This window comes from Macaca mulatta, chromosome 1, assembly GCF_049350105.2.
Source record: "Macaca mulatta isolate MMU2019108-1 chromosome 1, T2T-MMU8v2.0, whole genome shotgun sequence".
Taxonomy (NCBI): Eukaryota; Metazoa; Chordata; class Mammalia; order Primates; family Cercopithecidae; genus Macaca; species Macaca mulatta.
Genome location: NC_133406.1, coordinates 23,336,737 through 23,352,914, shown reverse-complemented (window position 1 = coordinate 23,352,914; position 16,178 = coordinate 23,336,737). Strand labels below are relative to the sequence as shown.

General features: G+C 39.8%; 1 protein-coding gene and 1 pseudogene across 2 annotated transcripts in view; one reads left to right on the top strand and one right to left on the bottom strand.

Annotated features, from left to right (window-relative positions):
- ALDH9A1 (aldehyde dehydrogenase 9 family member A1) overlaps positions 1–16,178 on the top strand; it is a 40,593-nt gene that overhangs the window by 15,644 nt on the left and 8,771 nt on the right. For both annotated transcript variants that reach the window (XM_015125478.3, XM_077998992.1), the window contains exons 3-6: positions 3,572–3,701; positions 4,439–4,573; positions 5,986–6,182; positions 7,084–7,224. In XM_015125478.3, the coding sequence (XP_014980964.2) occupies positions 3,572–3,701; positions 4,439–4,573; positions 5,986–6,182; positions 7,084–7,224 (603 nt within the window). The remainder of the gene's footprint in view (positions 1–3,571; positions 3,702–4,438; positions 4,574–5,985; positions 6,183–7,083; positions 7,225–16,178) is intronic.
- On the bottom strand, positions 15,025–15,498 carry LOC114678985 (small ribosomal subunit protein uS15 pseudogene; annotated as a pseudogene).

The window sequence follows — 16,178 nt, the reverse complement described above, 5'->3', positions numbered from 1 at the left end:
ATCCTTGGAAGGCTGGCTTTTAGATCAGCAAGTTTTGCCCTGTTATTCAATACCCTTCTGACTGCTTAACCCTGTAATCTGGGTGTTAAGGAGGTTTTCTCACTGTGGCTGGTCAGAACATGAACTATACCTGGCCCTGTGTGAGTTCTGGGGCTTTTTTTTTTTTTTTTTTTTTTTAACCTTTTCTTCTTGGGTAGTCCCTTTCCCAGTCTTGGGTAGTTTTCTCACACTGGTACTTAAAGGGGAATCTGCAGATTTCTGGAGTTCTCTGTCTGTGCAGCTCTTTTCCCTTCCATACTCAGCCTTGAAGAACTGTAGCCACTCAATGTTCCCTAAACTCCCAACCTATCTTCTCAACTCCTGTGTCTGCTGGGTACCACTTAGCTTCCTCCTCCCTGCTCTGTGGCCTGAAAACTTTCTCTAGGCAGAAGGCTGCAGCAATTGTAGGGCTCATCTCATTGGTTCCCTCCTCCAGGGACCACTGCCTTGAGTTGCCTAATGTCTGATGTCTGAAAATGGTTCATGTATTTTATGTGATGTTTTTAGTTGTTTAAAGTGGGAGAGTGAATCTGGTCCCTGTTACTCCATTTTGGCTGGACGCTCATTGATTCCTAGTGGAAATGAACATTTTTTTCCATATCTTCTCATTTTTACTTTGGATCCTTTGGTACTTTTACCAGATTGTACAGATCTTGTCTGTGAGTCCCAGTCATTTTTCAGTTGGAGACCCCTTGTGAAGTAGCTATCATTTGGATTAAAAGGAGAAGGAGAATGTTACTTAAAATGATGACAAAACTATCTAAATAGAGAAGAGAGTGTGTGTGTAGGTTATCTGCTTGCCTCAAGTCCAGGCCCAGGTTGGTTTGTCTTGTACAGCGCCACCAGAGTGTTCCTCCTACAGATGCACATTTGATCATGGTACATCCCTGGGTAAAACTGGACATGGTCCCCCTCCTTAACATGGCCCTCAGGCCCTGTTTCTTCAGTGTTGTCTTTTCTCTTCACACACTGTAAGACCCAGCTCTCTTGCACTACTGGTCCTTCTTCCTTTACCATGTGTATACTCTCACACCTCGTGCTTTTGCAGTGCTGTGACGCTGAGTTTGGTGCTGTTCCTTTGTTTTTCTTGCGTCTTGTGCTTACATGTTTAGCATTTAGCGGACTGTACTATAATTTATCTCTCCTTTCCTCCAGTTTTTTCCTTCTGAGCAAGGTGATTTTTGTACATAATTGTATTATCAAAAACATCTTAGGATGTATATAGCTATTTTACCTATTTGAGAAATGAGAAAATGCTCAGAAAGGTTAAATAGCTGGTCATATAACTAGTAAATATAAGAGCTAGTCTGTTGGGCTTTAAAGCTAGACATTAAGGCCTGCTGAGGGGTTCGAAGTGAAAGGGAGAAGTGAGGGACCTACCCTTGGCTTCTATCCCAGTGGACACCTGGTCAAGTTCATATTGTAAAGCAAGGTGATATAGAAGAGGAACAGGGTTGGGAACAACACATGTATTCCCTAAGAAATACTTGTAGCAGTATGTTGTTACGGTGAACAATTTTATCTTATGGTGGTTCTTGCAATAGTAGCTGGTGGCAGAAATTTTTGTCAGAGACATCTTTGATGATCCTTAATATTATATCAGAAGATCTCCTACTGCTCCTTAGTAGATAACTTTTTTTTTGTAAGGATGGAGAATAATAGAATAACACAGAAAAAATTTCCCAAGGCCATCTAGTAAACTGAATTTTCTCTGAGAGTTGAAACCCCAAAAGAGTCACCAAAACTGCTTTCCTATCCATTATTTTAAAAGAGAAAAAAATCTCAAGAGTAAGTTTCTATTCTCTTAGTAAATGTTCCAGGACTTAGCAGCCATAGAATCACAGATTACTTCCTTTTTGTTCACTCTTACACTGAAGTGTAAGCAGAACTGTGTTTCACTATTGCCTGTGTAATATCTCTTCCCTGTATTTGAAATGTTTTGTACTGATTCATCACTTTATTCAACCAATTAATGCACTAGCCTCTCTAGGGCCTAGTTTCCTCTTGAATTCAAGAAACAAAATTTAAGCTACTTATGGTTGATTATACCTTTGGAAAGCTTTCGTGTTAATTGTACTCAAGAAACTTAAGAGTGGGGAATAATTTATGCTTGGTGTAAGAACTGATGTGTGTTGTCCTCCTAGGGTAACCTCTTTCTAGTGTCAGCATACTGGGGAACAAGTTAATTGTCAAAAGATTGTTTTGTTGAGTATAGAATCAGGAAGGGAGAAGGTAAATTGTTGGTTTAAAAGAGAGTTTAATTTAGACCAGGTTTGATTATAAACACGTTATCCTTTCTGAAGGAACATGTCTATTCAATAATTCCAATATTTATTTAAAATGTACAAACTTGCCATTTTAGAAGTAAGCTCTTAAAGGGATAGACAGGACTGATACTCTTTTCCCTAGTAATGAATGTAGAATGAATGAGTCAAAGCACTTTATACCTCTGGTCTTTATAGAAATACAGCATGTCCAAATCTCACTATCCAACTGTCCTGTCTTGTATTTCATATTGGTTTTCATATTCCTACTTTCATCTTTTCTGAGCTTTGTACTGTGGTTAGATGGTTGAGTTAGTTTCTGTTGCACTCCATTTTGCTTCTGGCCAGCCTTACTGCTTATCAGTTTTATAAAGAGAATGTTCCTTCTTGTCAGTTGCTTGATTCATCTTTTATGTATGTTCTGATATTCACCTTATTATTTATTTTAAATTGGACCCATAATAGCAACTGCCTATTTCTTACATATTCAATTCTTTTATCATCTTTAGACCAAAGAAAGGCATTATTTAGCGTTCTTTTTTAGGTCTAATTTCCTAAACCTTTAAGCTCATCCCTGGACCATCTGTTGAATATCTTTATCCTTAGTAAGTTGTGGAGCCCAGAACTAGAAACAGTATTTGAAAATACTGTTGATTGAATGCTAAGTATTAGAAAGTATTAGAAGAGAATATGCCGCAATTCTTTGGGTGAATTAAAGTGATGTATATTACAACCTCTTAAATGCAATTGTGTGTTAGAATATTTTGTATAATTTCCCTAAGAACTGTTTTCTCTTACCATATATGAGCAAACATATGTAGATATTTATGTACATATATGTATTATGTTCATTTTCCAAAATGAATTATTCCTCCACTTATGAGCCATCCATTTTCTCTCCATTTTCTACCCCTCACCTCTTCAATAAATATACACTTCAAATCAGAATGGGCCTGCCCTGCGACTTTCAGAGCCTCAGAGGGCATGGGTTCATTCCTGCCTGGTCTTGCCCTTGTTTTACTGACTGATCTTGAAATAAAGTTGTGGTCTTAAATGTTTGTCAGTTAATTCACAAGGGAAGAACAGGGCTGCTGCTGTTCAGCTATAAGCTTTTATCTCTCTTCTAAATGTAACACTGCCATTTCTTTTCATTTAAAGTGAAAACTGTTTTTAGTTTTAAAAATTGAGCAATGTATTCTATTTAAGCATTAATTACATCAAGACATATTGGAATATGTCTTAAATCTAGTCTCCTGCTTTACCCAAAGGAACGAGAGGATGAAATTGCCACTGTGGAATGCATCAACAATGGCAAGTCCATCTTTGAGGCCCGCTTGGACATTGACACTTCCTGGCAGTGCCTGGAGTATTATGCGGGCTTGGCTGCATCCATGGCTGGTAAGTCCTCACCTGGTGTCTGTGACCAGCTGATAGTGAGGCAGAAGAGCAGGGCCTAGTGGTGAAGGGCAAAGATTTTGGAATTAAGACAGAACTGGGTGAAAGTCTTGGGTTTGTCACTTTCTACTTGGGTGGCCTGGGCATTACTTTATGTTTCCTAATCTAAACTGTAGATAATAATTCCTACCTTCTTGGGTTAAGGATTAAATGAGATAGTGCATGTAAAGCACCTAGCATGATACCTGAGCTTTAGACCAAATTGCTGAAAAACCAGTTTTCACAAGAATCAGTTTGTCATATTTACCAGTTTTATCTATTTAGCAAACTTTTTTTGACAGTGTATAAAGTTTTCGACAACTGATATTGGATGGTTGGTAGGGCCTAGGAAGGTTGCAGGGAGCTCACATGCTTCCCCTGCTGTTGAGTGTTCCTCTCATTTCCATTTTGTTTCATCTAAACTATCTAATAAAGGCTCAGTAAATTCTTAGAGCGTTCTTAAATCAAATTGGATGAACATGTGTTTGAAGGATAGGCAGGATTCTCTATGTGGAGAGAATATGTGGAGCCAGTGGAAGAATGACTGGAACAAATAGAAGAATGGAGACAGGTTGAGCCTGGTGTGTTGGGAGCAGTGGGGAGGCTGTGTTGACTAGAATACAAGTCAGACTGGTACAGATGTTGGTGAAATCTTAGGGAACACAGACCTGCATCCTGTTTTACTCCTGTTTTCCCCGTAGGTGAGCATATCCAGCTCCCAGGCGGATCCTTTGGTTATACCAGAAGAGAACCACTTGGGGTATGTGTGGGAATAGGAGCATGGAACTACCCCTTTCAGATCGCCTCTTGGAAGTCAGCTCCAGCGTTAGCCTGTGGTAAGAACGAATTATCCCTCCATTTGAGAGCCATTTGTTCATTCTCTCATTCGTTCTCTCCCCATTCTCTACCCTTCACCTCTCTGTAAACACACACTTTAAATCGGAAGGGGCCTGCTCTGGGATATTCAAAGCCTCAGAGGACATGGCTGGCTCCTGCCCTGTCTTGCCCCTCAAGGAGCTTATAGTTTAGGTGGTACACAATCATGTCTAGATATTCCCAGGTTTTATTTATTTAATTTTGTATATGAAAAGGAAGAAACTTAACTTTTTCTTATTAAATTGAACTAGATTTGTGCTACTTATAAATTCTCTTCCTTTCTGGACAAGAATTTTAATGTAGGAGTTAGCACTTAGGAGTTTGACTTCGTTTGCAAAGCAGAAGATAAACTCCTTTCTTCATTTGGGTCTTAAGAGAAATAATAAGCAAGGCTTTGATAAGCTCCTTATCAAAGAGGAGCTCTGGTTGATTAACATAAAATAGTTTTCTTACAGTATTTAAGGAGACGAATCTTTGAGGAAAGAAGACTAATTATATCTTAGAAAAAAACTATAATGTTAAAAAGCATTACTATTAGGACGTTATACTGAAATGCAGCTTTTGTCCTGTTGCCATTGCATGTTCTTGTTTTAGCCTGTTTCTCTTTGAGAGACAGTTGTGAAAGAGGAAAAATAGGCCCAGCATTAAGTCATTAGCTTTGGGGACTTTCATCAAGTGAACCTTTCTGGTCTTCAATGTCAACTTTTATAGAATGGGGCTACTGATACCTACTTCATACTGCTGTTGAAAGTGTTAAATGAGATAATATATATGAAAAGGCCTAGAAACGCAAATATGAGACTGGGCAACTGTAGGGTTTGAGATCTGTTTAATGAGAGAAACCAAGATGAAAAGAGCAAGATTTGTTTACTTATTGATATGGTTTGGCTGTGTCCCCATCCAAATCTCAACTTGAATTGTATCTCCCAGAATTCCCATGTGTTGTGGGAGGGACCCAGGGGGAGGTAATTGAATCACGGGGGCTGGTCTTTCCCATGCTATTCTCGTGATAGTGAATAAGTCTCACGAGATCTGATGGGTTTATCAGGGGTTTCCGCTTTTGCTGCTGCTTCATTTTTCTCCTGCCACCAATGTAAGAAGTGACTTTCACCTCCCACCATGATTCTGAGGCCTCCCCAGCCATGTGGAACTGTTAAGTCCAATTCAGCCTCTTTCTGTTCCCAGTTTCAGGTATGTCTTTATCAACAGCATGAAAACAAACTAATATGGTTATTAATAACATTTTTGGTCTAGGATTTGGTTGGGGAAGAGAAAACAATTGGAATCGTTCTTGAATTGTCCTCTAGTCCTGTTTTCAGGGGATCACTGGTCTTAGAAAGTCTTTTTATGTTTGTGTCTTGGGTTTATGCAGGTAATGCCATGGTCTTTAAACCTTCTCCCTTTACACCTGTTTCTGCATTGCTACTGGCTGAAATCTACACTGAGGCTGGTGTGCCTCCTGGGCTCTTCAATGTGGTGCAGGGAGGGGCTGCCACAGGCCAGTTTCTGTGTCAGCATCACGATGTGGCCAAAGTCTCCTTCACTGGAAGTGTGCCCACTGGCATGAAGGTGAGGATGAAACCAGTATTGGTCAACACACATGGCATTTGGATATGGCAAAGTTGGTCCTACCCAGAGTATATTTTGGAGGCTTCTCTTTTGATTTTACCTAGCCTGAATTGGGAATGGGAAGGAGATTTTATTAGGCAGAGGTGTGAAGTTTCCTATAAAAGTATGAAGGGAGAAAGGGAGTACACATGGGGTGATTTGTGTTAGGCTAGGTTGGGGTGGAAATTAACAGCTCCAGCCTAAGGAGAGGATGTGTCTGAGTGGACAGGGGCCTGGGCTGCCACTTGTATTGTTTGGTGACTTAATTTCTTGTATAGAAGGAAGGATTTTTACTCAGGCTATTTCAGATTCATTATTTTGACATGAATTTGTGTTCTGAACTCTGTCAGCCTTAAACACAGTAACAATAACACAGAATAATTTCTGGCTATGACAGTCCTGTGAATTGACAGTATTTTTTATTTTTATTGTTTTGAGACAGGGTCTCACCCTATTGCCCAGGGTGGATTATAGTGGTGTAATCACAGCTCACTACAGCCTTGAACTCCTGGGCTCAGGCAGTCCTCCTGCTTCAGCCTCCTAAGAAGCTGAGACTACAGTCATGTGCCACTGCGCCTGGCTAAGTTTCTTATTTTTCTGTAGAGATAGGGTCTTGCTATGTTGCCCAGGCTGGGACAATATTTTTTAAATGAGCTCCCTCTTCCAATGTCAGTGCAACTCTGGATTCTCTTCAGTTTTCTGGAATAGAAATTTTAATAGACAAAAGGCAAAGGATATTAACAAGAATAAGGCTACAGGTCACACACAGTTTAAGCTGATTTTATAGGTTCAGGGTCTAGTTGACCTAGCATGCAATATAATTTGTGTTAAAGTTCTGAATACCTTGTTCCTGTTCTGTAAGATCATGGAGATGTCAGCTAAAGGAATCAAACCTGTTACCTTGGAACTTGGAGGCAAATCTCCACTCATCATCTTCTCAGACTGTGATATGAACAATGCTGTGAAGGGGGCGCTGATGGCCAACTTTCTTACACAAGGCCAGGTATGTACCTGTCCCTGGAAGAGGTGTAAAAGGAATCTCCACCCCCTCATCCAACAGCATGTTTTAAAGCTTTTTGTTTTGCAATACTTTCAGACTTACAGAAAAGTTGCACAAATAGTACAAATAATTCCCATGTACCTTTGAACCAGATTTCTCAAATATTAACATTTTAACACATTTACTTTATCTTCTTATCTGCCTGTACATACATAGGCATATTAAGTTTTTCTGAACCTTGAGAGTAAATTGTAGACATAAGGCCCCTAACCTCTAAATATAAAGTTCCTAAAAACAAGTGCATTCTTTTACATAAGCATGGTACACTTAGTAAAATTAAAAAATTAACATTGGTATAGTACTGCGTTACTGAATCTATAGCCCTTACTCAATCTACAGCCCTTATTCAAATTTTGCCACTTGTTTGACTAATGTCCTCATAGCAAAATAGAACAAAAATGTTTTTTTTGTTTTTTTTTTTTTCTGGTCCACGATCCAGTCAAGGATGATGCATTGCCTTTAGTTGTCTTTAATCTCCTTTAGTTGAGAACAGTCCTTCAGTTATTCTTGTCTTTCAGGACACTGACATTTTGAGAGAACAGGCCATTCATTTTGTAGAATGTTCCTTAGTTTGGGTCTGTCTGATATTCCTGTTAGATTCATATTGTGAATTTTTGGCAAAAATACCACAAACATGATGTCATATCCTACTCAGTGGTGATTTAACTTTGATCACTTGCTTTAAGGTAAGTCTTCACTGTAAAGTTACTGTTTTTTACTTTGTGGTTAATAAGAACTTGTAGGAGGTATTTTGAGGCTATCCTGTTCCTCATCAAAGTTTCATGCAGTAAATACTTCTGTCACCACTGACGATCCTTGCTGAAAACAGTTTTTATTATGGTGGTTGCAGATGGTGATTTTCCAATTCCATCATTTCTTCTATATTTGTTCACCTTCTACTGTAAGAAAGAACTTGCCCTTTACCCCTGTTTGTTTTCCATTCATTTATTTATATCAGTATGGACCCATGGATTCTTATTTCATTCTATAGGTTATAATCCAGTACTATCATTTTTATGTATTATTTTTATTTTTATTTATTTGTTTTTTGAGACAGAGTCTAGCTCTGTTGCCCAGGCTGTAGTGCACTGAAATGGTCTCGGCTCACTGCAACCTCTGCCTCCCAGGTTTAAGTGATTCTCCTGCCTCGGCCTCCTGAGTAGCTGGGATTATAGGCGCCCACCACCACGCCCAGCTAATTTTTGTATTTTTAATAGAGACAGAGTTTCATTGTGTTTGCCAGGCTGGTCTCAAACTCCTGACCTCATGATCCACCCGCTTTGGCCTCCTAAAGTGCTGGGAAATTACAAGTGTAAGCCACTGTACCCGGCATTTATTTTATTTTTTTATTGAGACGGAGTCTCACTCTGTCACCCAGGCTGGAGTGCAGTGGTGCAATCTCGGCTCACCACAGCCTCTGCCGCCTGGGTTCAAGTGATTCTCCTGTTTCAGCCTCCCAAATAGCTGGGGCTACAGGTGTGTGCCACCACAGCCGGTTAATTTTTTTTTTTTTTTTTTTTTTGGAGACAGAGTCTCGCTGTGTCACCCAGGCTGGAGTACAGTGGCGTGATCTTGGCTCACTGCAAGCTTTGTCTCCTGGGTTCATGCCATTCTCCTGCCTCAGCCTCCGGAGTAGCTGAGACTACAGGCACCCGCCACCACGCCAGGTTAATGTTTTGTGTTTTTTATAGAGACCAGGTTTTACCGTATTAGCCAGGATGGTCTGGATCTCTTGACCTCGTGATCTGCCTGCCTCGGCCTCCCAAAGTGCTGGGATTACAGGCGTGAGCCACCACGCCTGGCCTCAGCCAGCTGATTTTTTTGTATTTTTAGTAGAGACGGGATTTCGCCATATTGGCCAGTTTTGTCTTGAACTCCTGACCTCAGGTGATCTGCCCACCTTGGCCTCCCAAAGTGCTGGGATTACAGGCATGAGCTACTGTACCCAGCCTCATTATTTATTTTGATGCTAAAATAATTGCAAATGGCCAGTAGGAATCCCTTTCTGTGACCTTTTGATATGTCCTCATTATTCTTTGAATACTTCATTACTTTCTGGCATAGCAAAGTGTTCCAGACTCATCTCATACTTCCCCTGGCTGCACTCTGGAATCAGCCATTTCTCTGAAGGAGCCCTGGTTCCATTATTGTTTATCTGTTTATTATTAATTTTTGAGATAGTCCTGCTCTATTGCCCAAGCCAGAGTGCAGTGGTGCCTTCTTGGCTCACTGCAAGCTCGGCCCCCCCAGGTCAAGCAATCCTCCCACCTCAGTCTCTGATGTAGCATGCCACCACATTCAGCTAATTTTTGTGTTTTTTGTAGAGACGGGGTTTCACTGTGTTGGCCAGGCTGATCTTGAACTCCTGGGCTCGAGTGATCCACGTGCGTCGGCCTCCCGAAGTGCTGGGATTGCAGGCATGTGCCACCATGCTTGGCCTGTTTTTTTATTTTTTGTAAATTATTTTATGATTATTTAGAAGGACTACCTTCAAACCAGTACAAGTATTTCATAAATAATATCTTGTTGTTTTGTAACCAGTTGAGTAATTTGTTGCACAATAAGCCACCTCACATCTTTCAGCAAGAAAAACGCTAACTCTGAACAGTAAAGAAATTACACAGTGAGTTGGGACACAATTAAAATGTGCTTTAAATATTTTTTTGAGGGGAGAGGACACCACACTTCTCTACTCAATAAAGAGAAACAATTTTGCAGTCCAGAGATCTTTTATTTTTTCACACCTATCATACCATGAATTCATAGGGAATAGGTTCCAGCAGCTCAGGCTCCTTCCCATTGGTTCTCACACAGTGTGCTTCCCTGGTGGAGTAGGCTGGTGCTTCAGCTGAACCTAGGTACCTTTTTCTTTAGCTTGCTTCTTTTTCTGATGATCTTCTTTCATGCATTTCAGAAGCTATCTTGGGTCTCAGAGTGCTTAATGTGCTCAATGTGCATATTAATTATCTTGGCAAGAATTTTGCCCTTAATTTGTTTACAACAATGCCAGCAACATGGGTAACATTGTAGACTCTTCCAGTTTTGCCCTGGTAATGCTTGTGGGGCATTCCTTTTTGAATAGTACCCATCCCTTGATGTCTACAATATTGCCTTTCTTATTGATTTGCATGCATGTGGCCCAAGGAACAACTCCATGTTTTCTAAAAGGCCTGGAGAACATATACTGGGTACTTTTTCTCTTTCCCTGTGTTTTTCATTTTGATGAATTACTGGAAGATGGCAGTACTGACCAAAAGTGCTGGTTCCATTTAGTGGTGAATGGTATTTAGAAACCAAGATCTCAGTGCCAGGTGTGCTTATTGCTACTGTGGTATCATTGCTTCTAGGCCCTCTCAGAGTCCAGTGCTGGGAAATACATATTTGTGTATATGTCTCTGCACATATCTATTTCTGTATCTGTCTATCTACATAAAAATAAGTTCATCCAGATACTTTTAATTGCAGTCGAATACCACAGGGTTCATTTCTGCCTTCTCCCTTTCCATATTTGTATTTCTTCTCTGACAGTAAGAAATTGGACTCCCATTATCCACAATATGTTTATGTAATTGCTCATCATAGAATACACGTAGTATTCTAATAATAGCAGTTTCAGATTTGTAAATCCATACCTCTGTGGAAAATAAACCTTCTAATTAGAGCTCAGAATTTTTTTACAGTTCTTTTTATATTTAGCCAGAGGGTATAGTCAAAATACTATGTTCAAAAGTTACTTGGGTCAGTTCTACCCTTCCTTCCCCCTCCTTCAGTGTGGTTATGATATTCATTTAAAATAACAGATTCATTTGTTTGTGTTTGTATTCATTTGGGTTTTATTTTCCCCATCCTTGCTGATTTTAAAATTTTATTTTCATTAGGCGAAACACAAACATAGTTCTAAACATCAGAATTTTACAAAACAGACACTTAGAAGTGTTACTCCTCCCCATCCTGTCTGCTCTGTTTCCAGTACCACCTCCCCACCCAGTTTTATCCATCTCCTTTGGGTAGCTAGTCTGATTTGTTTCTGGTTTTTCTTCCTGTGGTTCTTTTTGCACAAATGAATAGGTACTTGTATATTTCTTACTCTTCTTTCACACACAAAAGGTAGCACATTAGAGGTACTCTTTTGTACTTTGCTTTCTTTGCTATGTGTGTGTGTGGATGAATATATACACGCACACAAAGAATACATATAGTATAGCATATGTAGAATAAATATATAGAATATTCTACATAGTCTGTACTATGTATATATTCTTTGTACAGATATAGAGAGAACACTAAAAATAATTGTGATGTAATTGTGATTTTATTTTATTATTATTTTTTTGAGATGGAGTCTCACTCTGTAGCCCAAATTGGAGTGCAGTGATGCCATCTCGGCTCACTGCAACCTTTACCTATGGAACTCAAGCAATTCTCCTGCCTCACCCTCCCAAGTAGCTGGGACTAGAAGCATGCCCTACCACACCTGGTTAATTTTTTTGTATTTTTAGTAGAGACAGGGTTTCACCATGTTGGCCAGGCTGGTCTTGAACTCCTGAGCTCAGGTGATCCATCTGCCTCGGCCTTCCAAAGTGCTGGGGTTACAGACATGAGCCACCGCGCCCTGTATGAGCCACCATGCCTGGCATGATTTTAAATATGTATCACAATTTATCCATTCATCTGTCAATGGGGTTATTTCCTTATCTCGGTTATTGTGAATAATGCTGCACTGAGCACGTGAGTGCAGATGTGTCTTTAAGGTACTGATTTCATTTCCTTTGGTATATACCCAGAAGAGGAATTGCTGAATCATAGGATGGTTCTATTTTTAATTTTTTTTTTTTTTTTTGATTTGGAGTCTCACTTAGTCACCCAGGCTGCAGTACAATGGCGCGATCTCAGCTCACTGCAACTTCTGCCTCCCGGGTTCAAGTGATTTTCCTGCCTCAGCCTCCTGAGTAGCTGGGATTACAGGCATGCACTACCACGCCTGATTAATTTTGTTTTTTAGTAGAGACGGGGTTTCTCCATGTTGGCCAGGCTGGTCTCGAACTCCTGACCTCAGGTGTTTTGCCCACCTCGGCCTCCAAAGTGCTGGGATTGCAGGTGTGAGCCACTGTGCCCAGCCAAGTTTTAATTTTTTAAGGAGCCTCTATCCTGTTTTCCTTCATGGCTATACTACTAACATTCTTTTTTTTTTTTTTTTTTTTTTTGAAAGGAAGTTTATTAATAAAGTAAAGGACTAAAGAATGGTTATTCCGTCGGCAGAGCTGCCCCAAGGGCTACTGGTTGCCCCTTTTTGTGGTTATTTTTTTTATCATATGCTAAATAAGGGGTGGGTTATTCATGCCTCCTCATTTTAGACTATATAAGGTAAAATGACATTGCTATGGCATTTGTAAACTGTCATGGTGCTGATGGGTGTGTCTTTTAGCATGTTGATGCATTATAATTAGTGTATAATTAGCAGCAAAGACAACCAGTGGTCACTCTCATCGCCATCTTGGTTTTGGTGGGTCTTAGCTGGCTTCTTTACCACAGCCTGTTTTATCAGCAAGATCTTTATGACCTGTATCTTGTGCTGACCTCGTATCTTATCCTGTGACTTTGAATGTCTAACCTCCTGGGAATGCAGCCCAGTAGGTCTCAGCCTTATTTTACCCAGCCCCTACTTAAGATGAAGTTGCTCTCGTTCAAACACCTCTGACATTTCCCCCTTCCCTTTTATAAAAGAACCCTGAATCCTAAGGGTTGCAGAGGGACAAAGATCCATCTTCTGTAAACTTCATGCTGAATAGGGGTGATGATATTCCTGCCTAATTATTAGGGTCTCTTGTATTCAGGGTAGAGAAGAGCTCAGTCAGAAAGTGTCAGGGTGAGGGTCGCTTATAACTCTGAGTTCCAACAAAAGGTGATATCCGAAGTTGGCCAGTCAGTGCTGCAGTCTGTTTCTTTTGGGTTGGGAGGGTCTCCTCAGTATTGTCCCTTCCATGGTTTGCCAGAAAGGTGTTACTGGAAAGGGGCCCTGATCAGACGCCAAGAGAGGGTTCTTGGATCTTGTGCAAGAAAGAATTCAAGACAAGTCCATAGAGTAAAGTGAAAGTAAGTTTATTAAGAAAGTAAAGGAATAAAGAATGGCTACTCCATAGGCAGAGCAGCCTATACTAATTTATATTCTCACCAGCAGTATACCAAGATTCCCTTTTCTCCACATCATCACCAACACTTGTTATCTTTTATCTTTTTGATAATAACCATGCTAACAGATGTGAGGTGATACCTCATTGTGATTTTGATTTTCATTTTCCTGATGATTAGTGATGTGGAGGATCTTTCCATAAACTTCTTGGCCATTTGTATGTTTCTGGAAATATGTCTATCCAGGTCTTTTGCCCATTTGTAATCAGAGGTTTTTTCTTTTCTTTTTTTTGCAATTAAATAGTGTGAGTTCCTTATATATTGTGATGATTTTTTTGTGTGTATGGTAAAGCATAACATAAAATTTACCAATTTAACCGTGTGTATTTTTAAAATTTTTTTATTTTTTGGAGACAGCATCTTACTCTGTTGCTCAAGCTGGAGTACAGTGACATCATCCCAGCTCACTGCAGCCTCGACCTCCCAAACCCAAGTGATATTTCCACTTCATCCTCCTGGGTAGCTGGGATTGTAGGCATGTGGCACCACGCCTGGCTGATTTTTGTATTTTTTGTAGAGATGAGATTTTGCCATGTTGCCCATGCTGGTCTTGAACTTCTGAGCTCAAGCAATTCTCCTGCCTCAGCCTCCCAAACTGCTAGGACTACAGGCGTGAGCCACCACTCCTGGCCTTTTGGAACCATTTTTAAGTGTAGAGTTCAGTGACATTTAATACGTTTACATTGTGTACAACTATCATCATTATTCATCTGTAGAACTTTTTCATCACCCCACATTGAAAACTCTGTACCTCATTAAATAATAAGTCTGTTTCTCTTTCCCCTCAGCCTCTGGTAACCACTAGTCTAATTCCTGTCTCTATGAATTTGACTATTCTAGGTACCTCTTATAAGTGGAATCATATAATATTTATTATTTCATGTCTGGCTCGTTTCACTTAGTGTAATATCTTCAGGTTCATCCATGTTGTAGCATGTGTCAAAATTTTCTTTCCTTTTTAAGGCTAAATAATATTCCATTGTATATATGTATACACACACAGCACACACACACACATGCACACACATACATACCACATTTCGTTTATCCATTTTTTTATTTGTGGACACTTAGGTTGTTTCCACCTTTTGGCTATTGTGAAAATGTTGCTGTGTACAGATTGATGTACAGATATCTATAGTGGAAGTGTCTGCTTTCAGTTCTTTTGCGTGTATACCCAGAAGTGAAATAAGTGGATCACATGATAATTCAGTGTTTAATTTTTTGAGGAACCACTGTACTGTGCTCTACAATGGCAGCACCATTTTACATTTCTATAAGCAATGCGGAGAGTTTCCAATTTCTCAGTATCCTTGCCAACACATGTATTTTCTTATTTTTTTGCTTGCTTTGTTTTTGATAATAGTCATCCTAATGGGTATGAAGTGGTATCTCATTGTGCTTTTGACTTGCATTTCCCTAATGATTAGTGATGTTGACTGCATATGTAATTTTATAAGACATTGCCAAATCCCTCTCTAAAAGGAAATGTTGCATTCTTTTTTTTTTTTTTTAGTTAAGCAATTATTTTATTGCTCAAGTACATAGACAAATTTATGTAATCAGGGCACAGGCTGTAGATGATTCATATTTCCAGTTGGGAGAGAGGACTCACTTGGTCTTATAATATCGAGCCACACAGTGCATCTGGTTTTCTATCATAATCAGATGGAATTTAGCATCCTTATCCCTTCTCTTCGTCTCAAGAAGCTTACTTGTGCAGCATCATGTGAATCTCTCAGGATCCCACCGATTTGTGAAGGAGTCAGACCCTTCTTGGCCAGTTTTTAAATCTGCTCCTTCGTGTTGTCAGATGTCAGCTTCAGCCAAGTGGGGACGCTGCGGTGATAGGGCAAAGCCGACTGGGACTGGCCCTTCCCGGAAGCGTACATGCAACCCATGATGGCAGCTGTCAGGCAGCAAAAGGAACATTCTGACTAACGATGCACGAGTACCTATTTCCTCATAGCCTTTCTTAACAGCATATATAGTCACAATTTTAAATTTTTATCAGATAGATGAGAAGTGGTATCTCAGTATAGTTTTAATTTCAGTTTGTTTGTTTATTTATTTATTTATTATTTTTGAGACAGAGTCTTGCCCTGTCACCCAGGCTGGAGTGCAGTGGGACGATCTCGGCTCACTGCAACCTCCGTCTCCCAGGTTCAAGTAGCTCTCCCACCTTAGCCTCCCGAGTAGCTGGGACTACAGGTATGCACCACCACACCCAGCCACTTTTTTTGTATTTTTAGTAGAGATGAGGTCTTGCCATGTTGGCCAGGCTGGTCTTGAACTACTGACCTCTAGTGATCCGCCTGCCTCAGCCTCCTAAAGTGCTGGGATTACAGGCCTGAGCCACCATGCCCAACCTATTTCAGTTTTTACAATTATGAATGACATTGAACATCTTTTTCAAAATTCACATATAATAAAATTCACATTTTTGGTGTGTTATACTATGAAATATGATTTTCCATTAATTTTTAAGAGATTTTTAAAATTAGTGATAATAGCCTTTTATCTGAGATAAATGTTGCAAGTAATTTTATTCCAATTTTTTAATGGTCTTGGCTTAGTTTAAGGTATTTGCCATACATAAAGTTTTTGTTTTTCTGTAGTCAAATTTACCAGTTTTTTTTCTTTAACTGTGTCTAGATTTTAGATAATAGAAAACCTTTTTCTACACCTAGGTTTTCTACACCTAGAGG